General features: G+C 38.6%; 2 protein-coding genes across 5 annotated transcripts in view; one reads left to right on the top strand and one right to left on the bottom strand.

Annotated features, from left to right (window-relative positions):
• Positions 1 to 27,524, top strand: part of LOC111342862 (protein artemis) — a 29,065-nt gene extending 1,541 nt beyond the window's left edge. The window contains exons 2-18 of one of the 4 annotated variants that reach the window (XM_022949989.2): positions 2,236 to 2,312; positions 10,652 to 10,850; positions 11,173 to 11,224; positions 12,488 to 12,572; positions 12,714 to 12,773; positions 13,769 to 13,824; positions 14,461 to 14,501; positions 16,753 to 16,813; positions 17,394 to 17,466; positions 17,809 to 17,846; positions 18,705 to 18,807; positions 19,871 to 19,978; positions 20,565 to 20,701; positions 21,267 to 21,327; positions 21,669 to 21,760; positions 22,326 to 22,513; positions 25,229 to 27,524. In XM_022949989.2, the coding sequence (XP_022805724.2) occupies positions 10,742 to 10,850; positions 11,173 to 11,224; positions 12,488 to 12,572; positions 12,714 to 12,773; positions 13,769 to 13,824; positions 14,461 to 14,501; positions 16,753 to 16,813; positions 17,394 to 17,466; positions 17,809 to 17,846; positions 18,705 to 18,807; positions 19,871 to 19,978; positions 20,565 to 20,701; positions 21,267 to 21,327; positions 21,669 to 21,760; positions 22,326 to 22,513; positions 25,229 to 26,031 (2,067 nt within the window). In that variant the 5' untranslated portion in view covers positions 2,236 to 2,312; positions 10,652 to 10,741 and the 3' untranslated portion in view covers positions 26,032 to 27,524. Of the gene's footprint in view, positions 1 to 2,235; positions 2,313 to 10,438; positions 10,851 to 11,172; positions 11,225 to 12,461; positions 12,573 to 12,713; positions 12,774 to 13,768; positions 13,825 to 14,460; positions 14,502 to 16,752; positions 16,814 to 17,393; positions 17,467 to 17,808; positions 17,847 to 18,704; positions 18,808 to 19,870; positions 19,979 to 20,564; positions 20,702 to 21,266; positions 21,328 to 21,668; positions 21,761 to 22,325; positions 22,514 to 25,228 lie in introns of those variants that run through there. The other 3 variants (XM_022949990.2, XM_088762007.1, XM_088762008.1) reach the window with 3 other exon arrangements.
• LOC111342863 (E3 ubiquitin-protein ligase ARIH2) lies at positions 934 to 10,320 on the bottom strand. Its single transcript, XM_022949991.2, has 14 exons — positions 10,093 to 10,320; positions 9,881 to 9,948; positions 8,280 to 8,352; positions 7,941 to 8,082; positions 7,642 to 7,757; positions 6,451 to 6,560; positions 5,440 to 5,557; positions 4,839 to 4,889; positions 4,708 to 4,729; positions 4,096 to 4,247; positions 3,363 to 3,506; positions 2,618 to 2,683; positions 1,989 to 2,072; positions 934 to 1,305 (listed from the first exon to the last, which is right to left on the bottom strand). Exons 1-14 carry the CDS (start codon positions 10,318 to 10,320, stop codon positions 1,234 to 1,236), a joined length of 1,446 nt encoding a protein of 481 aa, XP_022805726.2. The 3' UTR covers positions 934 to 1,233.
• Positions 27,525 to 27,779: the final 255 nt, after the last annotated feature.

The raw sequence follows: 27,779 nt of genomic DNA, 5'->3' as shown, positions 1-27,779 counted from the left end.
GTTGACATTGCAGTCAACTAAAATTTATAATCGAAGGTCACTCCTATACAATAATTCAATAGCTTTGAGTAACAGCCGCTGGTCGGCCCACGCTGGTCGGCCCACGCTCCTCTTTCGAAGACCGGACGCGGTAAAACGGTGGAAATTTGGGCTATGTAGACCATGCGTGCTCATTAGGATCCTAGAATTTTTAATAGGTGTCCCCGAGGCGGGGCTGGGGGAATCCAAAATTTGAATTAAAATAGAATGACAGTGTGCGATCTTGTCATTGCAAGAATTTTGGTACCAAACGACTAACAGAGTAAGAAAACAAAAGAAAAAACAAAACATCGGGACCAACCCGCTATGATCCACTTAATGAGAGATGGGAACGACAGAGGAAAGCTTGTTGAAGAATAGGAATATTAAACGAGAGGCTATCTACAAGAGGGAGAAGGGGAAGAGGAGGGGGGCGAGGGGGAGCTTATTTGGGTGTGGCGTCAAGTAAACGACCATTCTTTTCTAACCATTTTCACTGCATTACCGCAGTAGCGTAGGACTTTAACGGTACATATGCGAACCATGCGAGTAGTCCACCCAATAAATCCCACCCATCCCACCCCAGGGAAGGACATCCATCACACAGTAATCTCGTGTGTGGGAAATTAACGTCTCCTACCCCTAACCCTGCAGGAGACGGGACCTCCATTTATTCGTCCCTATCCGAGAAGACTAGAATATCTAACCATTTCTTGATGTGATAGAAATGGTAGCATATTCTTCTCAATTATTTTAAGACCTTTAGTGTTGATCCGGCCGGGGCTTGAACCCTCGACCTCCCGCCCAACAGTACAGCGCTCTATCCATTGAGCTAACCGGGAGGCGGTTTGATGACTATCGCAAAATTAAATGGGTTACATCATGTACATTAATGTTAAATAAAACAACATTAAATCCATATTCCGCCTTATTTTATTGGAAAAGAAACTTGCCAAATAATGGAGTTCATGTAAAAGTTTAGTCCATAAATTGTTAACTCCTAATTTTGAACTGGTCGCAAAGAAATATAACAGACCTTGACTGTAATTCGCTCTCCAATCTTAATTAAATCTGTTTCCTATTTTTTCCAAATTATTTACTTCCCAAAGACCCTCGACATAATTTATCGCGTGACGCTCAGTTTTTCAGAAGAGTTGTGGTCACGCTCTGTGGTCACGCAAAGTTCTAAGAGTGACTGTCATCTCCAACGTGTTGTCAAACCACCAGAAAGTCTTTTAACAACGTTAACCGCCTCTTTTCTGCTATGTCCATTTGATTTTCGAAGTCCTAAAGGAAAAAGAGAAAACACATTTTTGTGGTAGAGCGCATGTCAACTGAGTGTCTTAAACACACTAAAGTATATCAACGAACTGTGTTCTTGGCCCTGGAGCTGGTGAGAACTCTACCAACTCTGATTCTAGCTTAAATTGAATTGGTTGGCGAAATGGCGTGTGCTCTTGGAAGAGAGCCTGCGAAAACGCGAGTGAAATGGGCACAATGGGCGCAGGAAATCCCAACCGTGATTTCAGCTTAAATTTGATTGGTTGGGGTAAGTCGTGAGTTTTCTACACCAATCACTGGGCGAAATAAAACAGACATCACTCAATGATGGGTACTTTAAAGACAGTCGAGTAAAACCGGTCTAACTATATTGTGCGATAACCAAAGACGCCAACCCCGACAACATCTCAAAAAAAATAAATGAATATAAATAAATAAACTGGTCTCTTGCGTTCTGAGGAAAGAAATAATTCTCCTAGGGACGAAAGGTCGAGCAAGGAAACTGAAGACTAGTGGACAGTCACATAGCGTGAAAATGTCTGCTTTGTGCGCAACCAAATTCGAAAAATATTTTCAAATTGTAAACGAATGATTTAAACGATGTAATATGAAGAGCTACAATTTGATTTCAGGAAAATATAATTTCGCGGCGATCTGCCAACATTCCTATTCACTGGACAAGAACTTACCCCTCTACAATACAGTTCGTCTCGCTCCAACTTCCAAGACAAATTTTCTATTTCTAGCTCTAGCTGGGCTTGTTGGTACTCAAACTGTCGAGAAATAAAAAGCGTAAATCAACGAAAGAGAAAGTTTTAGATTACAATGACAAATGCAACTTTAACTGGTGAAGGAAAAACCAGCCAGTCCGTTAACCCCTTACACGCAAACGTCAGTATGTATATTCTCCGTAATGTTCTCTGCACATTTTACTAGGAGCTGACAAGGAGAATTTGTTCAAGAATCCAGAGCTTCTTTAGTTGTCACGGAAACTGGTAGAGCGTGATTAACAGGTGAGCCATGAGAAGAGTGAGGTTGCGGAGACAGTTTTTGTGTGCACTAGGGTTGTATGTGGATTGCAATGCGTGAGTAATAAAAATAAGTGGTGATGCACGAGTTTTCTCTTGTTTGAAAATTTCTTTTACGGGGGCATTTTCAATAGTTGGTGATCATTTCCTTGAAGGGAGAAATCAGATGTTAGTTACGGTCCGGGGTCAAAGCGTTGGGGCTCCTGAGAGTAAGTTTCACTTCTGAGTGAAACACTGACGGCATCAAACACCTGGGAAGTCACGTGAAAATGTAAGAGATAAATAGTTACCAGTCTTTTTCTCTCGTCCTCCATAAAGTAGGCGTATGGATATGTGTACATCATCGTATAACGACACTGCAAACAAGGACATCAAAGAGAGATGTTACAGTCACTAAGGCATTTAATACTACATAGTTTACTTTGTATTAGCCGAGCGTTAGACAACTTTTCACTTAGAGCCTATGAGAACTCCTCTCAATCAATCAGTTTTGAATCTGATTGGTTGAAAGGATGGCGCAAGTTCTCTCAACCAATCAGAGAGTGGGAGGAAGTAAAACTGCCTGATGCGCGCGAAAAACGTGGATGATCAAGTCGCGGTTGGCTTTAGCTTTTGAATCTAACCAAAACTGACATAATTCTCGCGCGTGATTGGTCATCATCGACCCGATTCGTGCACTGATAGGACAGTGTACTTGTCATGCTTGTAATTGGACAGAATGCATCATGAGCGCGCGCTGTTGTCGCGCATTACGACCAGTTAACTGTTGTTGTTTTGTTTTTTTATGAAAATGTATAACCGATGTCTAGTTTCTTCAAGTTTCTCGAATTTTGTCATAGTTTTGATTAATTTGTAACAGGACTTCGTGTCGTCCAATTCTGTCTGCACTCATACTCATCATAAACAAATCGGACTCATTACCATTGTTTGAAATGGTGGTGCAAGTTTCTCTAGCCAATCACTGAGCGCACAGCGTAATCGTGGAGCACTTTCGACACTCAAACGAAAGTTGTTCCGGGCACATTGCTCACTTACCTTTGCTAGTAATTGCGTAGCATCTAAAAGATATTGCCAGTCGATCCAAGTGCCGATGTTATTGTTAACTTTTTCTTGTATCTTCTGGTTAATTTTTCGCTTCGTTTCCTCCTCGCGTTTCAGACTATCGGCGTGATTTTGCCACTAGCAAAGGAAAAAAATAAAATTTTAGAACCTGGTGTATGTTGTGTGTTTATTTCAAAAGCACACCGACGTCCGCGAACGACTATCAAATACGAGCTGAGTTTCACAGTACCTGGAAATTATAAAAGTGTCTGAAAACTTTATAGGGTTCCGCTTTACCTAAGAGTTCGCGATTTCGCGCTTCACGCGAAAAGACTAGTGCTTTATGTGTAGGTTCGCGCCAAAAGCTTCGCGTTCAGTATCATTTCACACATGGCCACGCTATACAAAGACAGTTCGGTAACTTCGCAACGAAAGTGAACTAAATATGAAAAGGAAAAAACCACTCCAAACGTGCATTTTTAAACTTATACCTTTCCTAGCCGTCCCATGCAAAACATCAAAGTTAAATTGCCAGATTTTTCGTTGTCTGAGAACGGGAACATGGACGAAAAATTAATCACGTTTTCATTGGGAACTAAAAACTGCCCGCCCATATTCTGGCACTATTGAAAATGGTCAGTACATGGAGCCACTTCCGCAGTCCTTATGTCACCGTCGCCCTGACGGCTAAAGTTCCCTACGATTGCTTTTGTTGACTGACACGTACCCTTTCAAAATAGAAGAGATATTTCTTGAGCGCCTCCCTGGCCTGTATGCCCGCGGACTCGTTTACAATGTTTGGATTTGATTTGTACCGACTGCATTCATAATACTCTGAGCCATGACTTCTCCAGTCGCCACAACACATCCAGCAAAAATCTACAATTCAAATTAGGACGAAACAAGGAAATAAGGCCATGTTTGGACGAGAAAACACTGCAAGGTTCGGTTCTACAGTCAAATCCGGAAAGTAAAGACACTAATCGAATCTTTCAGTTTACTGAGCGCGCGCGCGCGCGCGGCGGTTGTTCAGTTTAGCGGGCCGCTGTGCTATATTGCACAATCCATTTCCGAAATTCTGCGCTGTACGATAACAAACCTTGCTCACCTAAACTTTTATCCTTATTTTAATGTGACAATAATTAGTTAGCTGTAGTTAAGCAGGTCCACATCAAGACTTCGGTCTTGCCAATTTTCGTAACCTGCATTGTTAAATAAAGATGTAGGTGTATGTATGTATTTGTGTATGTAAAATCGTTTCCCAAACCTGTCGGGACACAGAGATGAGATGTGCCATAAGTCAAGGATGAATCCTATTGCGCACAAGGCATGGACTTACCGTGTTTACACTTGATACATTGCTGAAAATTAACACAGGAACACAAAAAATCAGTACTTTACAAAGAACTCCGTAAGTGCCGTGTGGGAGTGCAGCAAAAACAACAAGATATCAAATGAAGGAGGAGTTACCATATGATTACAGCCTCCGTTCTTCTCGATACAGCTTCCACAGTTTGGACACTGTATGAGTGGAAAAATGAAAGAAGGACATGTAATTAAAACACCAAATACACATACAAATGCAATTTTACAAACCAAAGATTAGAGGGCAAAAAACCGATTTACAATACTTGCGTCTTGTTGATTATCGGATATAAATAATTATTGTCCAGAAAACGCTTGACAAAATATTTGTGCAGGTGAAATAACTTGTCTAATAAGATTAAAGCTCGCTGAAAATTGAAGGGATCTATTGGAGTGGTTTCAATAACTTTCTCTAAAAGAGCCTCTCAGTGGTGTTATAAAGGGGCTGTGCCAGGAAAAGGGGCTGTGCCAGGAAAAGGGGCTGTGCCAGGAAAAGGGGCTGTGCCAGGAAAAGGAGCTGTAACATTACTTCCTCTAGGGACTTAGGGCCTGCTCCCCCAGAAAAAAGAATTTTGAAATCTTCACAACCAAAAATGTAATTCCCAGCATTCTGGACATCTGCTTGCAGCCTAAACAGACCGCCTGAACCTCCCTTTCTTAGCTACTGTACACCTCAGTCTATCAGTGTGTACACTGTTATACTCACATCTTTAGTATTGGCTGTGATATAATTTGCTGTCTCTGAATCATCTTCACATTTTGTGAGCCACTTCTTAATTGTGTAGCAATCTGTTGGTGCATGGTATTTTTCACCACACTTAAAACTGAGAGAGAGAAAGACAACAGAACAATTTGATTTCAATTAAAATACTGGATGGCTGCGAAATGCTATTACAATGAACAGTGCCTCATTACAAATCAACCAGCAATAATATTTCAAATCTACACTCCCAGACACAATTGGTAGGAAACCTACTGCCTCCCCTGCTCTCTTAATGTTTGTCTGCAAGATGGCACAGAAATATTGCTCTGTTAAAGTTTCCCAACTAACTACAGTGCAGCCCAAAGACGAGGGAACATCCTAGACTAGTTCCATATGCTCCTCTGACGCATCTGTGTCTGAAAACAGACTAGTTGAAAGATGTGTTTAGATGAAGTGTGTTTGCTGTTGTTTTTCATTACTATAACTTTGTATGTCTGGGAGTGTAGAATTCATTTTCATAAATGAAGTAACAAAATGCACAAGTAACATGTTCAGGAAATTTTTCATACTTGGAAAAAATCTAATCTCAAAACTCCAAGATAAAAAGGAAGAATATTGAATCTTAAAGCATTGCCTTGTTAAAAGTCTTTTTTAAATATTTTCTTCTGTCGCAATGCTTTAACATCAACAGAAAGGGTTCCAATTTTCAAACAATCAAACATTTTAGCAAAATTAACCATCTCTTAAACATACTGAGCATCACTATGCTTTTGACCCTTTGACACCCTAACATCAGTATGCATATTCTCCATACTTTTTTCTATACATTTCCTTAGGTGCTGACAAGGAGAATTTGTTTAACTATCAGGAGCTTCTTTCATTGGTGATCATTTCCTTGATTCTCATGACTTTAATGTGTGATCCCGCAGTGATATTGTAAGGATAAATTAGATGCTGGTCAAAGGGATGAGGTTGTTATTAATAATCATAACACAGTGGAAAGTACAGACTCACCAAAATATTGAATTGCACTTTGAACACCATACTCTTTTAGCTTTAGGCTCCAATGCCTTCACCAGGAAACCACAATCATTGCCAGGACACCATCTTATTAAAGGATGACACTAAGAAATATAAACATTTTAGCAAAGGAAGTCACGCTTGGATCAAGGGACTTCTGAGGGTTTTCTTAGCACAATTTGAATAATGTGACAGATGCACTGTGGGACGGAGATGACAATGGAATGCTAGGCAGGAAGTGATTAGGTACCTTGCTACACGTACTTCCCTGGGCGAGACACCAGTCTATTGTAAGTCCCCCCCCCCCTCCCAACCAATTTGCACTCCTTGGTGGAGAGAGAGGCACTGTGAAAGTGAAGTGTCCTACTGACGGCAGTCTGTACCCAAGCAAAGAGGTCCACCCAATAAATAAATAAATATATAACTTAGCAATTTAGACATTCCACTGGGTGGCTCTTCTTGTCCACTGTTTGCAGATCGAATTGGAATTTGGAATGTTGGTTTTTGAAGAGGGAGGAAAACTGGAGGACCTGGAGAAAAAGCCCTCAGAGCAAGGACGAGAACCAATAACAGACTCAACCCACGTGTGACACCAGGTCTGGGAATCAAACCTGGGTCATTGCAGTGGGAGGCAAGTCCTTCACCACTGCACCATCCCTGCTCCACAGTTTATCCTGGTTTCCTTAACATGAAGCAACTGAGAGTATCATAGATGGGATACTAGTTCATTCCAATGAATACCCCCAGAATTTCGTCAGACTTCTTTAAAAATGTGTCTATATCCAATTATACCACAGGCTGCAGAGGCACTGCAAGTCAGAGAAGAATGTCTTGCCCAAGAACATGTAACACATGGGCTTGGCCAGTCCTCTTGACCCAGGCCTCTAAACCCAGTCCACTAGACCCAGTCACCTAGACCCAGTCCACTAGAACCCAGTCCACTAGACCCTAGTCCACTAGACCCCAGTCCACTAGACCCCAGTGCACTGGAGCCACAATCATTCTGACAAACACAATACCATAACCAACCAAAGCTCTAACTGGATTTTCTGATCAGCAGTCCATTAAGTACAGTGACAATTAAGCTTTCCCCTTGCCCTTTGGAATACAAAGTAGTACTGCCAAATCTGAGTCCAATTCCTTCAAAAATAAAAAGCTGTAACAAACAGTACAAATTTTAGTTACCTTAACTTCATCGTTAAAAAGAAACTGTCTATATTTTTCTCTAGGAGCCCCATTTTTTAGTATCTTAAGAGCCATTTCCTCTCCAACTAAGAGATTACAGTTCATACATTCAATGCCTGTGAAAGAATCAATAATCACTATATTAGGGTCATGATAATAATGGAAATGATCACCAACTAAATAATTTTCTTGATTCATAAACAAATTCTCCTTATCAGCACCTTAGGAAATGTATACAGAACAGTATGGAGAATATGCATACTGATCTTAGGATGTTAGGATTTACCAATAATACATACCAGAAGATAAACCAATCTTTAACTGGGTAACACAATATAACAGCCAGCAGTCATTGCAAAATGCATGGCCACATGACGCACTGCTAGTGTTGGATTTTGTACAACGCTGAAAGCATACTGGGCAGTAAAGAGATCTTGACGTCTGAAAGGTGTGAGAAATTTTGTTAGAGAAAACACCATCCAAAATATCACAACTTACGAGTTTTGCGAGAAAGACATAAATCTACATGTACCCATTATAGAGAACAACTTGAAATCTTTTAAGGGCAATCTGACACAACCTATATGTATTAGCATAACAACGTAACCATGACAAGATCCTTGTTCATCATTACTCACAGTCTGAGTGGTAACTGCTTTTTCTGGAATGATCCTTCCTTCCACAAGAAGTCCTACGGGATCAACTCTGTGCCTATGGATAAAAATTAAGTAATGCTAGTTAAAATACATAGAAAGTACACATATACCTAAGGTAGGGTCCAATAAGCTCCTCTCTCTAAAAAAAAGCCTCCAAGGTGAAGTGTAGCATTAACTTTACCACTAACATAGCTTTCAATGATTGTATTTAAGGGAGCTCTGTCAGTTCTGTCGCATAAATAAAGAAATTTGGGCTTAGTGTATTGTTCATAATTACTATCTTAATCTTCCATCTCCCATGATCTGCCTGCTAATTCTCCCCTCTGTCCACATTATTTTCCTTGTAAATATGATACAAGAATTCCTTTTAAGATCGAGATAAAAACTTCTACCTGATAAGTTTGATTATTCTCATTACAGTGGAACAATTTAACGAAGTGCCAAGGGACTAGGAAAATTGGTTCATTTTATAGAGGTTTTATGGCATACATTTTACTGCAACTTTAGCTGGACTGAAGCTGAAGTATCATTTGTTATACCAAGGACTTCATTATATAGAGGTTAATTAAATCGAGGTTCCACTGTACTTGTTTGCTGAATAATGTATGGATATTATACATATAGGAAGAAGTTACATATTTATCACTCTGGGAGTTAAAGTTAAAACACCACCTTGTAAAACATTTCAAAATTCTCTTCAAGGTCCATAAAAGAAAACAGTGATTAAAATTGCTTGCGCATAACACCACACCTTGTGATATCTTGCTTTATATAAAAAAATACCTTGTACCTGACAGTGTAATGCATAAAAAAGCAATATACATTATTTAAATGATTGTTTTTCAACAATCACCATTATTTTTTTTTTTTTTTTTTTTCAGGTCTGATTTTTCGCTAGTGCATAAATAGCGCTCTCTACTGCGAGGATCGTGCATCATACATATCTACAACCGCAGTTCAAAATAATATATGAACTTCATATATTCATCGTATCTGAATCACCATTAACATAGGCTGCAAGAAATTGGTCTGTAATGACAGGACTTAAAAAATACATTCCTAAATTACACAACAGACTGCACTTTCTACTGAGAATAGTTTTTACATCAAGATTAGGAGGCAAGAGATTTACAGACTTTTCAACTGTATTCCCAACATTCCAAGTAGGTTCTTAAACCTATAAACTGATAGAAAGTGTAGTCTATTGCTTTCTAAATTAAAAACTTCCATTTTTGATGGGTTCACTGGTATGGTAAACGGTGCGTTTTTTACCTCTAAAGGTGCTCATATCATTGCAGTTGTTTTATAAATTTAAACAGACAATTTCATTCAAGTGTTAATTAATTACACACAAGTACCTTGTCTGACTAGTTCACAAAGGATAAAGATGTCACAGGAGATCAAAATATTTCATTGGGTAGAACGTGCCTTTTTAGAATAGTGGTACGCAGCCAAAACATTGGTTGTTCGATACGCTTTTGGGTTAATAATTAAACATGAAATTGCCACCATTAGCTTTAAATAGTACAACTATAGAAATAATCCAATACGTTTTTAATTGCATGAATAGGACCATATGTTACCTTTCCAAAATTTTTTCTGTGTTCCAATCGTGTTGCATGAGAAGTATTCTGGAGACAGATTCCGATACCTGGTTATAAATTCAAGACACAAATTAGATTCCACGAGAGCACAAAAATTGAAATTCTTCCAGTACTGGAAAATCGCATTTGGGCAATGATGGAATGACTGAACAATTTTCGTACGCATCAGCTGGTTTTCTTTGCGATTTTACCTTAATTTCCTGACAGATCTTAGCAACTAAATCGTCAAAAATTTCTTGAGCTTCATTATGATCAATGATCTGGAATTCAAAGGTTTCTGGATCGTCCTCCTTATCTGAGGCCATCCCTTCGTCTTCATCAACATTATTATAATAATCATCATCGTAGTCTTCATCCTCGTCATATTCACTCGATTCCGGGTCTGCAGAGTCTTGAGATTCAAGATCAATGCTGGACATCTTTAACTATGGGACCACTTCTCCAGAAAATACAAAACACGAATAGAAAACAACTAGAAACTTCTCAAAGTCCTTTGATTACATGATGTGAAGTTGACTGGGGACAGCAAAAAGCTGTGTTGAATTGATGTCATTCACCCAAATATGGCAATGATGGCCAAATATAGATGCAGTGAGACTGGTGACTATAATTAGCAAATTGCCGCCATATTTGATTTTTCGCTCCGAATCAAAAATTGTCATGTTAGCCCATTTTCCCAGGGTTTTTCTTGTAGGGTTTCTAAAGCTCTGCTAGTCCTTGGTTGCCATTATGTTGTCTCATATCTTTCAGATATTTATTTTCGTCTCTGAGAAGCCAAGGAAACTAAGTCATGGAAACTAAGTGAAAAGTTGCGTCTTGCAGTGCACCGCAGCAAAAACGATGAGTACTTTTACGGGAAAGTTCAGAGAATATCCGTTGATTTCGGCTGACAATTTTGAAAGGGGAAACCTTGACAGCTTGGCTTTTTTCCTTTCGCACTGTCATAAAGGTAAGGATACCATTATGTTCTATAGGAGGAAAAATATATCGGATCGATACAAAGTTTGCAGGAAATTAAATCAATTTACTGGGAATTGGGGGGGAGGGGGCATCTTCAAATAAGTTTCCTTCGGTTGTTTGTAAACTGCTGATGCAGTCTGGCCAAAGTCGCCCGAAAAGTGTTGTGATGCGCATTTGATCATATCCACATGTTAATTTGTGCAATATAAATATTAAATTGTTATATATTAAAATTATTAATTGTCAGTGAAATTAGAGGTAACCCCCAAAAAAGACAAAAACTTTGTTTCCTTTTTTATTTTTATTTGTAGATCATATGGTTGGATTAGACTCTGCAGCCTTACACCATAGATTAAAGGCAAGGTGTGTGAATACAGGCTTCTAAACCGGACTATACTAAAGATCTTTTCTTATACTTCTTGATTCACATTTTCATCATACAAGCTTGACTCAGAGGAAACCTCTAAACCACTAAACTTGACTACAGTGTATCAGGGCTCGATACTCACTTTTCAAATTACTAGCCAATTGGATAGTAACAACTTAAATGTTACAACAATTTCAGTTTGTTCACTGGCCAAACTTGCCAATGGAAATAAAAAATCACTATCCAAAACTGAATTTCTACTAGTCTGTGGCTAGTTGCATTTTGGCTACCATTAGTATCAAGCCCTGTGTATGAGCAATCTTTAAGACAAAGGCAGCCTTTATTATTACGAGGCTACTTATTAACTGATATTTTCACAAATGCAAAACTCTTGTATAAAATATACCATTTCCTCAAATAAGCCTCCACACTTTACTAAGCACTCCCCCCCCCAAACAAGTGCCCACCCCCCAGGCCATATTGGAGGAAGAAAAATTGTTTCAAAGAGTATAGAATAATAAGAAAATAAAGGGAAAAAAAATAAGCTAATCAGTTGTGTAACAGAACCTAAGTGATCTCTGAAGTACCTGTAGCATGGCCATACTTTTACTGGCTTTAGGAAAAAGATCTAACAGGTCAAGTATACATATGTGAATAATCAGCTGATGTTAAATTACTTGTTCTGAGAGAGCTGGCTTGATCACAAGTATATATATCTCATTAGACATTTTGTTGTGTAGTGTCGCTAAGTGTTTTTATGAGTTGTGGGGTATTTTGACGAGCTCATTAGATGAGTCAAAATACAAACAATGGGTAAAAATACTCAGCAATACTACACAACAAAATATCTAATAAGAGATTTATTATCCAACATGCTGAATTGTTATTTGAGTGCAGGTGAATTTTGTGGATATTTCTGGAGTACAAATATTGCATGGTATTTGTGCTCATCTCAAGCATTATTTGTACTTTATGAAGCACAGCTGGATAATAAGAAGCAATAATGTCTCTGTACCAATTTCTTGTGTTTGTAATTTGGAAGTTCATCACCCAAATATTGGGTGATGTTTCTCCTTATGGTTTATATAGCAGTTAAAGCACAGAGGTTTAATCAGTTAGTTCAAATAATGAATAATGTCTTTGTGCACAGTGATCGCTTTAAAAAGAAAAAGAGAAACTGAGCACTTTTCATAGTTTGTAATTCTCTTTTCTAACAGTTTTCCGCTCTCATAGGTTTTGGTTAATTTACTTTTCAACAGCAAAACTGTTTTCCTGTATTGTTCTGAGACTACAGAGAATTTGTTGATGAGCAACCCAACATACAGTCATCTCAAAGATTACATTGTTAGTATCATAAGTTTTGTGAATTATTTTGTTTCATTCCAAACATTGTCATTTCTTAAATAAAAATATTTTTCTCTTCCCCTCTTGTTTAACATGAGAGCATTAAAAGTAAAACATAAAATTATTTTCTCCACATTATAGTGCAGTATACCTTTGGACCAGCAGACAATAGTTCCACTCATAGACGACAAGACAGGAGAGGTAAATTGTTTATTTTCCTGTTGTACACCGTTCCTTTATGGTCTAAATTTTCCTGCACTCTTCCATCCCTGGAGTGTCTGGCGTCTAATGTCACCTTATGAGGGCTGTGGTCTCGCAGTGCCTAGTGGTCCCTGGCATCTTACTTTTGCATTTGGGCGACTCAGGAATCTTGTTTTTTAATAAAAAGCATGTGCTAGGCAGCCTGGATTTCACAGTTTCAGAGCACTGGGTTCCCTTCAATTTTTCTTAGAGCACAGCCTTGCCTTACAGTATCACCCTTGAATCAAATGTAAAGGTCCCGAGAATTAAGGAAATGATCACCAATTTATGAAACTCCCAATTGTCAAACAAATTCTCCTCGTCCATACCATAGAAGATGTATAGAGAACAGTATGGAGAATATGAATTCTAATTTTTAGGGTGGAAAAGGTTAATCACAAAATCTGACAATAACTTTTATCCTTAGATGTACACGCCATTCTGATAATCCAGCAGTGTCTCGATGAGACTAGGATTAAAATGAGGCTATGGGATCGAGCTTTCTTAACTTTATAAAGCATTACAAGAGAGACAGCTATGAACTTTTAAAATAAGACAAAAAAACTGCCCAAATCCACATTTTTTTCAGTGGAAGACAAAGTTCAATTACTCAGTGGTAAATGTCGTTGATTTTAAACAACTATAGATCTAATTTATTTGGTTACACAGGGGTCTCATTAAGTGCTGGGCACCAGGCAGATTGACTGGTTGAGGACAGTTTTACCAACCTGATTGACAATCTGGAGGAAATTTTATCTTGTAAAGAAGTTCAGGTCAAAAAGTTTTGCCCGCCTGTGAAAACCAGTTGCCCTCCTGCTGAAAACATTATTGAAACCCCTGTTACATAGTGTTTTATAAGATCTGCCTGTAAACTTCCCTTGGTTTTGAATTGTAATGTTTCTTGAGTACAGTGTATAAGTAATGATTTATTCCAGCTTGTGTTGTTTTCTTCATAGCGAAGTTCTCTTTGTGTCACATTGTTGCCTGCTGGACACTGCATTGGATCTGTCATGTAAGATCTTATGTGTGTGTTATGGTAGTTAAAAAGCTTGAGATCAAGGTACTTCTAGCTGGATTTGACCAAGTTGTTCTCTTAATTTATATTTGTGTGGACTTTTTCTTAGCCATTAAGATATATCTTGGAACAGAAAGACCTGTCTAATTGTTACATGTTTGTGACTTTGCAAGCTGGCTGCAGTAATTTTTACAGCAGAGCAAAGTTGATTTGGCTTTAACCTTACCTACAGGGGCTACCTGATATTTACATTTTGGTCTTATGATAAAATTGTATACACATAATTATGTTCATCTTGATAAAATTATACACATAATTATGAAGGTGTAGTCTGATCGTCCGGGTGAGTGTAGTCCTGAGAAGGACTGTTGTCGGTGGCAGTGACTGACGTTTCGACAACCTGTGCGGAAGTCATCATCAGAGTCATGACGACTTCCGCACAGGTTGTCGAAACGTCAGTCACTGCCACCGACAACAGTCCTTCTCAGGACTACACTCACCCGGACGATCAGACTACACCTTCACATGTTACCCCCGGGTTCAAACCATTTACTGCACACATAATTATCTTGATAAAATTATACACATAATTACCTGGATAAAATTATACACATAATTATGTTCATCTTGAAGGTTCTTATTTGAAGGTCCTCGTGGCAATGTGCTCTATACAGGTAATCACAGCCATGGCCTGTAATTATTTTATTAATAAATTGAATGTATTACATCACTTGGTTAGATGAAATACCAAAAATAAACATTAAACTAATATGGAGATCCTTCTAAATGGCTCTCTTAAACACTTTGTTGCTGAGCTATAACACTGTACAGTGACTATTAATTGCAGATAAGATTATTCAGCAAAAAGTGTCAGTAGGTTGGGCAAGATTTCCCTTTAACCCGATACTTTATTATGCATTCAGTTCTTGGATAAAGGAAAGCAGAGGCAAAACAACAGATTTCCCTTGGGACTATGGCTTTGTTTTTGATTGGTATGGGGTATAGGGAAATCTTTCCGTAGGTTGCATGGATTATACAATAACACAAAAGTTTTAGGGTAATCATCTTTGTTGCAAGTTCTTGAACACCTTCCACACAGTTTTTGTTATCAAAGTCTTTTCAACATACATGCATCCATCCATACATACATACATACAGACATACATACATGCATGCATGCATACATACATAGGTTAATTGACCACTCCCCATAGGGGCTTTTCAGGGCTAATTCCCACCCATCCCACCCAGGGGAGGACATCCACACAGTAATCTCGTTTGTGGGAAATTAACATCTCCTACCCCTAACCCTGCAGGAGACGGGGCCTACAGTTTATTCGTCCTTATCCGAGAAGACTAGAATATCTATCCATTTCTTGATTAGAAAGGTAGCAAATTCTCCTCACTTATTTTAAGACCATGAGTATTGGTCTGGCTGGGGCTCGAACCCTCGACCTCCCGCACAACACAGTCTGGCACTCTAACCAATTCAGCTAACTTGGAGGCGGTTGCATTTGACTCTTGAGACTGAGTAGAAGTCAAATCAACCATTGGAAACCATTGTGGTGTACCCAATTCCACATGTGATTTCTGTGTATATGATCCATTGAAAATTAAAACTGTTGAAGCCATGTGCATTTGGAAGGCCCAAAAACTTTATTGTGATTGTTTGGTTCTTCGTAAAAAGCAGGGTTGTTAGCAAGGGTAATTAGAAGAAAATGGAAGCATTCTCATTTGTCAGATTACTGTTTTTTCAAACATAACCGTACTTGCAACTCCAATTTTCAATTTTCACCACCTTGTAATGGCTGTTACTAATGACTCCAATTAAAGCTTAAAATTTGACTGTGGCTTAGAAAAAATAAAGCAGCTTTTAAAGTTATTTATGGGCCGATGAATGTAGTGTAGAAGGTGCATTTACTAAGGAAAAAAACAAGATTTGAATTCTCTAGTCATATTGATACATTGTAGTTTTTTTTTAATCATAATTTATTCCTGAAACTTTCACCTCTCATTTTTGTAAAAACTAAAATTTTTTTAATCGTTTTTGGGATTTTCCAAGGTTAAAATATCTTTAAAACTGACGTTTCAGCCAGTTTTACTGATCTTCCTTGGGGTGTTTAAATTGTGAGGAATTAGTGAGGAGTCCACACTGTCACTGTTTTCTTCCAGAATTTATTGCTCAAAAAGCAGGTAGAACAAAGTTTCGCAAAGTCTCTGACTGACTAAAAACTACTCAATAATTTTCTTATCGCATGAACACACGTTGATCAAAACGTAAGGTGATTGGCTATAAAGTTCTTCCCAACAAAGAAAAACAAACTGATATATCGGAGTGGACAGATCGTGACACTCGATTTCTGGCATATAATTTCGAATCATTACAATACTAATTATCCCATTTCCGACAAAATGTTCTCTATATGGCAGATTGTTTAGTCTTTCAGCTTGGTGACCGCACATAACGTTTCGTGATTATTACAGGATGTTTAAACGATGTCAGATTGCGCGGGAAGTGTAGTCTGAGGTCTGTCAAGTACTTCTACTTTGGCGATAATTCACTGTCTATTACAGTCTTCTTTCATGATCAAAGAAGGAGTTTAGGACTGGTTTCCATGTTTCAACGTGGTCAAAATTGTTAAGGACTCTCATTCCGCAATGTTTCTGCCGTAGTGATTCAATTCCTTCTAGAACTTTTCTTTGCTTTAATCCTCTCTCTGTTCCTACGATCTCTGTGTTTCCCAAGTCAACATCACTTTGGCACTCCACGGAGTGTCATGGAGTGCCAAAGTGGTGTTTAAACAACCTGAGGGAGACCAGTAAAACTGGTTAAAATGTCGGTTTTAAAGATATTTTAACCTCGGAAAATCCCAGAAACAATTCAAAATATTTTAGTAGTTTTTTTTTTTTTAATCTGATTGGCAGGTGATTTTCGCTTATCCAAAGGAGATGCAAGGAGAATCTCATTCTTCCATACCAGTGAAGGGTTTGTACCTCCAACTTACCTTGTACTTGACTATACCATGTACAGTGCTTTTTCCACTTTTCGGTGACAGGTTGAGGCAATAAAAAATTTAAAAAAATAAAGCAAATACTTTTACTTTGAAGGACACCTTTCCCACTCATATGTGTCTTCTTCAAGGGGTTGAGGCCATTTTCAAATCTTATAATTTTCTGAGCAGTATACACACCAAAGGTCACATAATGAAGTTAGTGTATGTCCCAATGTAGTTCACCAACAAATTATTTGACTGTAGATCAGTTGACAATTCATCAGGCTGGAAAATTATAAGCTCTTAGGCTTTAACACCAAGGAGTGTCTAAAGTAGAATTTCTCCAAGTACAATACCTATGCAATATCAGGCTAGTAATAAGACTAAAGATAAATATTAAGAATTTTATGGCAGACATTAAGGAGAAGTACTTGTGAAATCTTGGGAAATTGTGAAAAAGGCAATGGAATCAGTAAGTGCTTGAATTTTGTTTTGGCCAGGGCTATTATCAAAGTTTGAACGGTTTTCCTAATCTGAGTTTTTTTTTTTTTTTTTTTTTTTTTTTTTTCCCAGCATAAAAGACATCAAAAGCATTTATGTTGACACAACATTTTGTCTGCCAAAAATGAAGTCCTTGCCAAGTCGGGTTTGTATTATCCAGTTTCCCCTTAATTGGTTATTTTATAAGCCACTACATGTACATCCATTCCAAATACCTCAATTTTTTTAATTTACAGCACAATTAATTGTTGTATGGGTCAGTAGGAGATGTTTTCATGGTGAAAAGCATAATACTTTCAACAATCAATTCTAGTTTGAGCCTTATCTAAGACACTTTACTCTCTTTTTTCCTCTTTCAAACCTGATTGGCACACAGGAAACATACAATTCAAAGTTTATTCATGCTTTTAAGAGGGGTCTAATCTTGGTGTAACGGTTGTGGTTTCCAAAGCGATTCATCAATTGTCTTAATGTTTTAAAATTGCAGCAACAGAGCAGAGAGGCTGTTATAAAACTCATGGACAGGTGAGGTGTTGGATATTTTTTGATATTATTGACATATCATTTTGGAATGCTCTCAAACAATTCAAGTGTTGGTCATTAATTATTGCAGAGGCAGGGTGGGGGGTCATTACTTATAATTTGGATATATCAACAAAGTTGAAATGGTAAATTGGCCACCGTAACGATTACAAAAGCTGCCGTTTCGAGTGTTAGCCCTTTGCTCCGACGCAGGGCTAACGCTCGAAATGTCAGCTTTTTTAATCGTTATGGTGGCCAATTTACCATTTCAACTTTGTTGATATATCCAAATTATTTTGTTACCCCCACCGACGCAGCCCCAAACAGTTTCTTTCGAAACTATCAGCCTTTGGGTCATTACTTAGGTTGGTTCACAGTAAAAATGCTGTTGTATTTTTTAAGATCCTCATCATTGGCAGTTATAATTTTCTTGTTTCCCTCCTCCCACAGCAGTAATTATTTATGAATAATGACTAGTACCTTAGGGGACAACCTTCACTTAAAAAAATCTTGACACTGTCAGGGCTTGAAATTAACTTTTCAACTTACTAGCCAAGTGGCGAATGACAAGTTAAATGTTACAACAATTTCATTTTGTTTACTAGCTAAACATGCTAGTGGAAATTGAAAACCACCAACCAAAACTGAATTTTCTACTAGTCTGTGGCTAGTTGGCTACCATTAGTGTCAAGCCTTAAGTGTGAAAAAATATATGTATTCTGTCATTTCCTTTTCATTTAAAGAATGCTTGAGAAGTAACTTTAAATGTAGTTCATAAACCATCAGATTTTTTCATCCCTATGTCACCAATTTCCTTCTTTTTTTTTAACCATGGTAAAATTAATAATGTCTATTTAACAGATGGTTTACCAGAGGTCCTGAATATGCCGTTAGCTTGTTATGCAAAGGAATGTGTGGATTTGAATATTTACTGAAGGAAGTAGCAATGAATTATAGAACGAAGGTGGGTTTTTTATTGTCTTTGTTATAGCTTTTGAACAGGTCCATATTATTTTTGCCTTGGCATTGTCAGCAACACGAGTCAGCAAGAGGTCTGCAAGGCATCAAGGCTGTGGTATAGCAGTGCCCGGTGGCCCCTGGCGTTTTACTTTTGCTCTTGGGAAACTCATGAATTTTAATTTTCTCATACAAAGCATATGCTGGGCACCCTGCATTTCACAGTTTCAAAGCACTGGGTTCCATTCAATTTTCCTTTAGAGCACAACCTTGAGGATCTAACACTGATATAAAATCCAACTGATCAGACCTGCATTAAGCCATCAGCCACAGGGAATGGCTTGGTGATGTCTTAATACAGGTTAACCACATAACTCAGGTTCCACAGGTAAGGGGGGTGATAAAAAATGATACACAGTGCCATAATTGGCCACTGAATGCAGTACACAAAATCTTGCATTAAAATAATACTAATTCTGATTTTGGGAAAGAAACATGGATTAAAAAATTATTCAAAATTTTACTTGAGTGGTTGGGCCTTAAGTGACTATTCAATACTAAGAGGAAGACAATACAAACTGAGCCTTTGGGACATAGTAAAGGGTGACCATGACTGCTTAATTTAATAGAAGTGAAAACTACAATGATTATGGGGAAACAAGTTCAGGACTATGGCAACCAACTGCTTGATTCAAGGTGACAACTTAAATTATTGTGCCGCTTAATGCAGGTTCACCTGTATAATGACTCATTATTGGTGCCAGTCTCGGCAAAAATGGTTTCAGTAATACTTCACTTCCCCTCCTCTACTTTCTTCAGATAGTCGCTCCAATCAAATTTCGAGGTTGATGTACTCTGACGAACCTGGTCCCAGACCCTTAGGAGCCTCTCCCCAACTTGTCTCAACTTTTCCTGGAGGTGGAGAAACTTAATGGGGGGCCTGCCATAGGCTATCTTTCATTTTGAGCATTTTTCCATGATACAAGTATAGAGTGTTATGCATTGACGTTCTCTTAGTGTTGGTCTAGTTAGACTCTGATGTGTCTTGAAATCTTTTCCCTTGTCGCAAGATCCATGTCAGTTCTGAACGGCTTGATATGTACAGATATCTGCCAGACATGACTCCTTATTTCACAACTGATGGTGAATCTACCAAGATACATGCATGCAAGTGGCAGGTATGGCCAGAAAGGGCTCAAGACTCTTACAGGCTTTTAGTAATAAACAGTAGTTCCATGCTAAGTCAACCACTCTGAGCAGACTCTCACTCTCTACTTTCCATTACTCTTTTCAAATTTCACCCCTCTTCTCTCCAATCAAACTGCTTTCCCCTGCTCCCAAATAAGTCCGACTTTTTTTATCTTCAAAAGTACTTTATTTGTGTACAACATTGAATATGGGCAGGGAGACATTTCCATTAGCACTCAAATTTGAAGTAACTTATAACACAGAGTTAGCCATTTGACATGTCTGCTTTTGTCTCCAAACCTTGGTGCAGTTTTACAAGCCTGGTTACCCATAACGGCTGAAGTGAACAGTATAAAAGAAGCAAGGGAGGGGGGGAGGGTGCAGGTCTTTGTCAAGTTTCCCAATAGCCTTATTTCACTTTTCTTGCATTCAATGTTCAACACCTTTCACATTTGTGTATCCTATGCACAATTCTAGGTTGGACAAGACGCTCAGCCATTTTTCAAGCCAGTCTTCCTCCCCACCCCCTCCCTCCCCTTAAAATACTCTTATTCGTTTCCATGTTAAATTCCTCAGGCCAACCAAAGGTGTGACTCAGACCTCCCGTGTGGTTCTTCCGTTCACCCCTCTCTTAAGACAAAGGTTCTGCGGATTAAGCCAACAACTATGTGGGTTGCACATGGCACAGAACCCATGCCTAAAGACTTCAAAAGGTGAGAACAAATTTAAATACCGTTCCAAGCCTTATTTTACATCCTCCATAATCTGATCACCCTTTTATTTTGAACACATTTCGTGGCAGTTGCGTGGGCTCTGAAAAAAAAAAAATATTCCGCTTCCACTGTCTGTCTTTGAAAAGGACAGTTGTGTTCGAGAAAAATCTTGCAGGTTTTAATATTTGCAAATTTTCGAGATCGTCCTCGTTCTGCAAAAATAAGTTCCTGTTCATTAAAACCTTGCGAACATTTACTTACTCCAGTTGAATGAGAAATTCCGAGAATGAGGGAAAATCGCCAGTCCTCCAATTTTCACGCCACACTTCAGTATGTGGCCTTAACAATGAACAAGCATTTCTCCCTTTCTGTCATTTCCCTTTTCTTCAATTTCTTCCCTATCTTTCTGTAAGTTGTCGCGAGTCTGTGATACCTCGTAGTTCCTTTGCCGTTCTACGCAAAGCTCAGTACTCAGTCAAAATAAACAGGATCAGTTAAAATGAAGCACTTCTGGTGCTATCTTCACTGTTAGCGTTTGTCAACCGAAGACTTTTTCCATCAACAGATATGACAAGGGAAAAAAGCTATGGAGAGTTGTTCATTCAATGCATGCATCATTGGAAGAGGTATTCTTTTATTCCTTTTTTTTTTTTTTTTTTTTTTTCGTGCAACCTTTAGTTGCTATTGGTTGACTTCATCTGAGGGGGGTAGGGGTGGTGAAAAGTATGCAAAATCTGAAAATTTGACCCTAAAAGTCATGCCCCGGATTCCAGTTTACGAACGTCATTAAAACGTCTCCAGGCTAAAGGTCGTCAGATTAGTTAGAAGGGTGTAAAGGGTTCACAAAACCGCCAGCTGCGTGGAAATGAATTAATTCACTAAAAAAAAAAACGAGTAAATAAAAAGGAGACTATCATTTGAGTCTTAGTATAGAGCAGGCCTTCTTGATGAAAGTTGTGTCTTTCAGATCGAGGATCTAGTAGGGTACCTCAGACCTTATCATGTGTTCCCAAATGTACCACCTGCAGGTCTAGATACTTTAGAGGACGCATTCGAAAGGTTAGCTAACACCAAGTTAGGTTTGATGACTAAATGGTCGTAATAATGGTAATAATAGTGGTTTCCTTTATCAGTTTGGGAGAAGTGTGCTCTTTACTGCTGGTGTGTAGAAAGTTGCTTAAGTGGTTTTTCATTTTCCTGCAATTTGATTGTTTTCTTTAAACAAGCGATTGGCTGTTGTATTTTAGCAAAGCTTCCTCGTTGACTGGGAAAAAGAGATGCGATTTAGAGAGCCAATCAGATTACAAGGATCGGCAGTGATTTCACAATGGATGTGATAAAAGGAACAATAGCGATTTTTTATTCGACGACCAGCGTCTCGGTCAGTGGAAACGAGCGAAAAAATGGGGATGCGCTAAAAATGGCAGGGATCAGGCGAAGACGTATTAGCAACGTTTTCTTGACAAACGCAACTGCCATTTACTGTTCGCTTTTCTCTCTCTTTCCACCACAGACTAAGGGCCTGGAACAAGCTCTACAATCTGCAATTTTACCTCCACTGCAAGAATTCTTTTTTTAACAATTCTAAGTAAGGTTGCATTAATTAGAAAATATTTTTTTATAGGCTCAAAGGCCTTACTCGCATTCAGGATTGTGACTCATGTAACCAAGACGAGTCCGTGGAGGACGGATCCAGACAACACGCTGTTCATCTCAGCGGGGAGGGTGTCCCTAAAGACAAACAGTCATTGGAGGAAAAAGCTGCCCTGGGAAAGATTCAGCTTTGTGCATCACCAAAGCCTGATGAGAGGGGTATGTAAAACTTCGCTCACGTTGGTCGATCTCTCCAGTATGTTGATCTGATGAATGAATGAATGAAGTTGTTCTCCGCCGAGCAGTAGGTTTCCAATTTATTTTGCCCTGCAGTTCTTTGTCTCACTCTATAGGCAGATTCATGCTGACCTCATTGTTTACATTTTTGCTCATTTGCATACGGCTTTGCGTAAAGAAGGAAGCATGTTAGATACAAATTGACTTCAGGCAGCTAAAGAGCTAGAAAACCTCAGTACATGGTGACATTTTTAGCTCTTTGGGTGTAGTATTCAAGGAGAAATAGTTCATTAAAAACTGCAAAATTTCTGGGTGGCAAAAGCCCTAATGAGCTCATACATTCTATGTAAAATTTTGAGTTTTAAACCCGTGTTGCACAAAAAGTATTCAATGCATCAGGCTCGTATTCATTGGCCGAGTTAATCGTACTTTGACCTTTCGATATTCAGAATTTATTTATTTTTAGCTCCATCAGAAACTGAATTGCTTATGCTAATGAGGCAAATATTGTAAACAAGGATTCCCCTATAGGATCTGTATATTAGACTAGCTTTGCAATTCCAAAGTCGTGTGTAGAAGTAGGAATAAATGGCGGAATATTTCTGATCACCTATCCATGGGTTGGGCCCGTACGCGTCCTTGAAAACCTGGAAAGTCCTGGAATTTTATTTTGACATTTTCCGGGACTGGGAAGTCCTGGAAAAAGACTGCAAGTCCTGAAAAGTCCTGGACAGCTGCTTAAATCAAGCAATAAAGTTTTCAGAATATGTGTTACAAGAAATCTATACAGACCTTTTGGAGAATTGATCTTAGAATCTTTGGAATGAAAGGGTATAAGGTGGAATTTGGAGTCCTGTAAAAATCAATGTGAGTCTTGGAAAAGTCCGGGAAATTTTTTTTCTAAAGAAGAGTATGAACCATGCGTGTAGTTGCAATAAAAGGCAGTTACCGGCTGAGCATTTGCGCGTATGAGACATCTTACCGCCGTTTACGCCATTGGCAGCCGCTTGTGGAAAAACTTACTGAAACCGTCGGCTAACCTTCGTTAAGGGGAGCCGTTGAATATTTTCCATTCTTCCCTTTACAACATCTAGATTATTTATCTCCTCATGAGCGGTGATATCTAATGTTCCTCATCCCCTTAGTTTGTCTCTGCCTGTTTAGTTCTTTTCGAGCCGCGTTGTGTCCATTTCCGCGATTTATCGTTCACTGTGTCCCGTCAGTTATGTTATAACTTTCAAGTTCATCGTTAAGGTCCTCGTGTGTCATATCTAGATTCTAGAACAGTGCCAGCGCCTCCCTGAGCCGTCAGGTGTTCCAGATATGTATCGACCATTAAGATCTTTCTTTATTTCCTTCTCTCGGTTTTCTGGTTTTAGAGTTAGCTGTTGTACAGGTAACGTTTATGCGTCTACAAAAGAATTGAAATCTGCGAACAACGATTTAGACTTGGAACAAGTACGGAGTTTTTTACTAGTCAACGTGCGACAAGCAGTCAACCAAGAGAGAGAGAGAGAGGAGGGGGCTGGGGAGAGTGTTATCTTGTAGTAACAGGGTGTTCAGGACCATTTACATTTGTAACTATTGTATCTGAAGGATAGTAATGCTGCGGCATATTCTGTTGATAGTGACGTAATTTACGCAATGATTGAGAGAGAGGGGGGCTGGGGAGAGTGTTATCTTGTAGTAACAGGATGTTCAGGACCATTTTACATTTGTAACTAGTGTATCTGAAGGATAGTAATGCTGCGGCATATTCTGTTGATAGTGACGTAATTTACGCAATGATTGAGAGAGAGAGAGAGAGAGAGAGGGGGGGGCTGGGGAGAGTGTTACCTTGTAGTAACAGGATGTTCAGGACCATTTTACATTTGTAACTAGTGTATCTGAAGGATAGTAATGCTGCGGCATATTCTGTTGATAGTGACGTAATTTACGCAATGATTCATCTACCTGCGTGTTCCAAGACTTACATTGAGAAACATTGCTCTGTCTGCGGGGGAGAAAGTATACTTAAAAACAGAGAAAAAAGCACACGCACAGAAGAAAATATTGCCTTTTGTAACACAATCTCATTTGGTTTTGCCAAACCTCAACAACATACAAATGGGGAAGTAACATCTTAAAACTAACCCTTAAAATTACGTGGTAAAGGAAAGTAATTAATAGATATCGTAATAAGAGCTTAACTTTGAGGGCAGAAGATTTAAAAGCTAGCGAATGGCAGGAGTCGCACGGGCCCTATGAACACCATCGGTCAGCTGCCTTTTGCTTTTCGGCTTACCGGTTCGTCAATTTACGCAAGGTAGAGTTACTCAATGATCACGTGACTCCTTTCATTGCTCTAATTTAACTGTCCTTCATTCAGCGATCAAGATACTAGATTTGCCATACAATACTCGCGATTTGTTAATTTGCCTTTACGTAGGTAAACAGATTTACAAGACGATTGAGTATATATATAGGAAATGTTCTTACAGTTGTAACGCTATGTAAGACAATACACTAAATACAACAACCGTGGCGCAGTACACTGGTTAAAAGCTGCAATGCATTCTGGTAAAAAAGTGATGAATTCGAGAATTCGCATCCCCTCTACACTTTTCAAATCCTGATTGCTGCGCAGCGAGCGCAGCAACAATGTTTTACATGTAACAGACAGGATACATAAAGTTTGTTTCTCTATATATTTACTAGTTCTTGCCCAATGCAAGGAGCTGGGACTGATCGATGACGAGGCCCTCACACCACCTCCAAAACGACGTAGATGTAGACGTCCAGGTATAGCTTTGGAGGAGAAGATTTCTGTGTCACAGGATCCCCAAGGAAGCTATTCTGGAAAGGTTTCCACAAGCGTATCACAGGAAACTCAAGGGAGCCCCTTTGGTGTGGTAAACACAGCTGTACCACAGCATTCTAGCGAGAGCTCTTCTGGTAAAGTCGACACCTCTGTTTCACAGCACACCCAAGGAAAATCCTCTAACGAGGTTAAGATAAGTGTGTCACAGCACACCCACACTAACGAACACGAGTCCATAACAGAAGGAAATCACATGATTCTTCCAAAATTTGAAGATAACCAAGGGAGAACTACGAAATTTTGCGAGAATTCATGGTGTCCTTCAGAAACTGAAAAGGAAGCTGGGGATGAAAACCGAACAGATTGTCGAGTATCTGAAGTTTTGAGCAATACAGTTCTTTTGGAACAAACCTGTCATAGTCAAAACTTTCGTGGTGGTATTGCTTCTCATACAATTGACCACAAGCCTATTGCCGACATGAGGACAATATCGAGTATTTCAGTCTCGGATGAAGAGTTTTCAGAGTCGAATCAAAAATATAGTCAGGGTTCAATGGGTGGGGAGCCAAGATTGAAAGCAGACTTTGATGTTCCACCCTCCCCGGGGCATGTAAAACCACTCCCTGACAAGCTGTCTGCAATTCATAAACTGCTAAGAAGTGATGAATCAATATCGATTACAAATATGCTCAAATTTTGAGACGGAAGTACTTAAACCTCATCAACGACTATTTCTTTTTCTTTGTTTAATTTTCTTTTTTCTCAAGCTTCGGTAGCTGTTGCGACGGGCGTAGCTTGATTTTTACCCGTCGGAGGGTGGGTAAGTGTCTGCTATTCATGTGCTTTTCTGCAGTATTTCAGGGCAAACTTAACCTTTTGAAGTTAAGTTTTTCAAGCTAAACCAGAAAATTAAGTTGTGTGCAGACGGTTCATTTAAGAAAACCAACCAAAATGTGGAAAGCCTGCTTGTCTACGTACAAATGAAGCCACATTCTGAGTTAATGGAAGTTTAAATGGAATTTGTGTAGAAGAAATTGCATCAATATTGCAAAGATATTTCTCGTTGCCATTTTTTTGTTATAGACAAGCGACACTTATCCATTGTTCGTGAGAGCAAAACGGAACTATTACCAATTCTGTAATAACGACAATAAGGATTAAAAAACTACCGCGATAAGCTTTCTTATTAGCCTGGGTTAGTCACCCATTTTTCTTCCTTCCCCATCGAGTTGCTTGACAGCATAAACGAATAGGTGATTTTTCATTATCCGTCCTTAGGGTAGCCACGCAACACATTATTTTTCCATTTTGTGCGTTGCACAAATAATGCCACAGCTGTTGTCAAAGGAGATTGTTTAATATGATATTTATTAGGAATTTATCAATACTTCATTTTAACATCGTTTTAATTTATATCAATGTAATATAAGTTTTGAGATATTTATGAAATCATAGAGATGTTATTATATTATCATAGCACTTGGCTTTGCCAAATTAATCATCTTGATGAAAATGACTATTAGATTTTTACAAATATTTTATCCAAGTAGGAGTTATAATGCCTACTCAGGTATCAATTGAATTGGTTTCGGAGATACTCTCTACACTTTGCAGATCAATCTTAGTATCTGAGCAACTACTTACCCACCCCTCCCTAACCCAACAAACAAATTGGGGTTAATGTGAGGTCAGGGGAGGGGTAAGTGCGCAGTTGCTCAGATACTGAGTGCTATTGACCACTTTCATAAATGGCTGCCGGATTAATTTTCTTTTGTTTAAATTTAAATTAGCCTTTCTGGCCTCGCTTGAGATAATGTATTCTTTTGAATTTTGTACTGGAGAACGAGGCCAGAAAGGCTAATTTAAATTTAAACAAAAGAATATTAATCTGGAATCCATTTATGAAAGTGGTCTATAGTGGTCCATTCCTCAATTCACAAATAGGCCCTATGTAAACGTGTTCAGTGCAAGACAAGTATTTCATAATTCAATTTATGTAATATTTTAATGTTATTGAAAATAGTGTATGTTCGGGAAAACTTATTTGCACCCGTAAGGTTTGATTATTTAATTTATACCAATACACTTTATTTTAGCTTATTATGACGACGTTGCACAGATTTGCTGTCATTCCATATTTATGAAAATGTATGTAGATTGTTTCTAATACATTACATATTGAATATTTATCTATCAATAGTATCATCATTTTTGTCGTTTTCGTTATTATTTGTAAGAAAGTTCAACATGTGTTATTTAAGATGCGTTCCCTAATAGCGCCGAAGTACATTCTGTGAAACCGTCACGCGATAAACTGTAAACAAGATTCGTGGAAAGTCGGGAAAGTGGCTGACTTCTATTTATTTTTTCCCAAGAACAACAAAACCTTTTTCTGCTCATGTCTCCACTTTCGATCATTAAACATCGAAAACTATGTAGATAAGGTGA

Source organism: Stylophora pistillata, chromosome 5 (assembly GCF_964205215.1).
Source record: "Stylophora pistillata chromosome 5, jaStyPist1.2, whole genome shotgun sequence".
Classification (NCBI taxonomy): Eukaryota; Metazoa; Cnidaria; class Anthozoa; order Scleractinia; family Pocilloporidae; genus Stylophora; species Stylophora pistillata.
The sequence above is the reverse complement of the archived record's forward strand: the minus strand, read 5'-3'. Positions and strand labels throughout refer to the sequence as shown.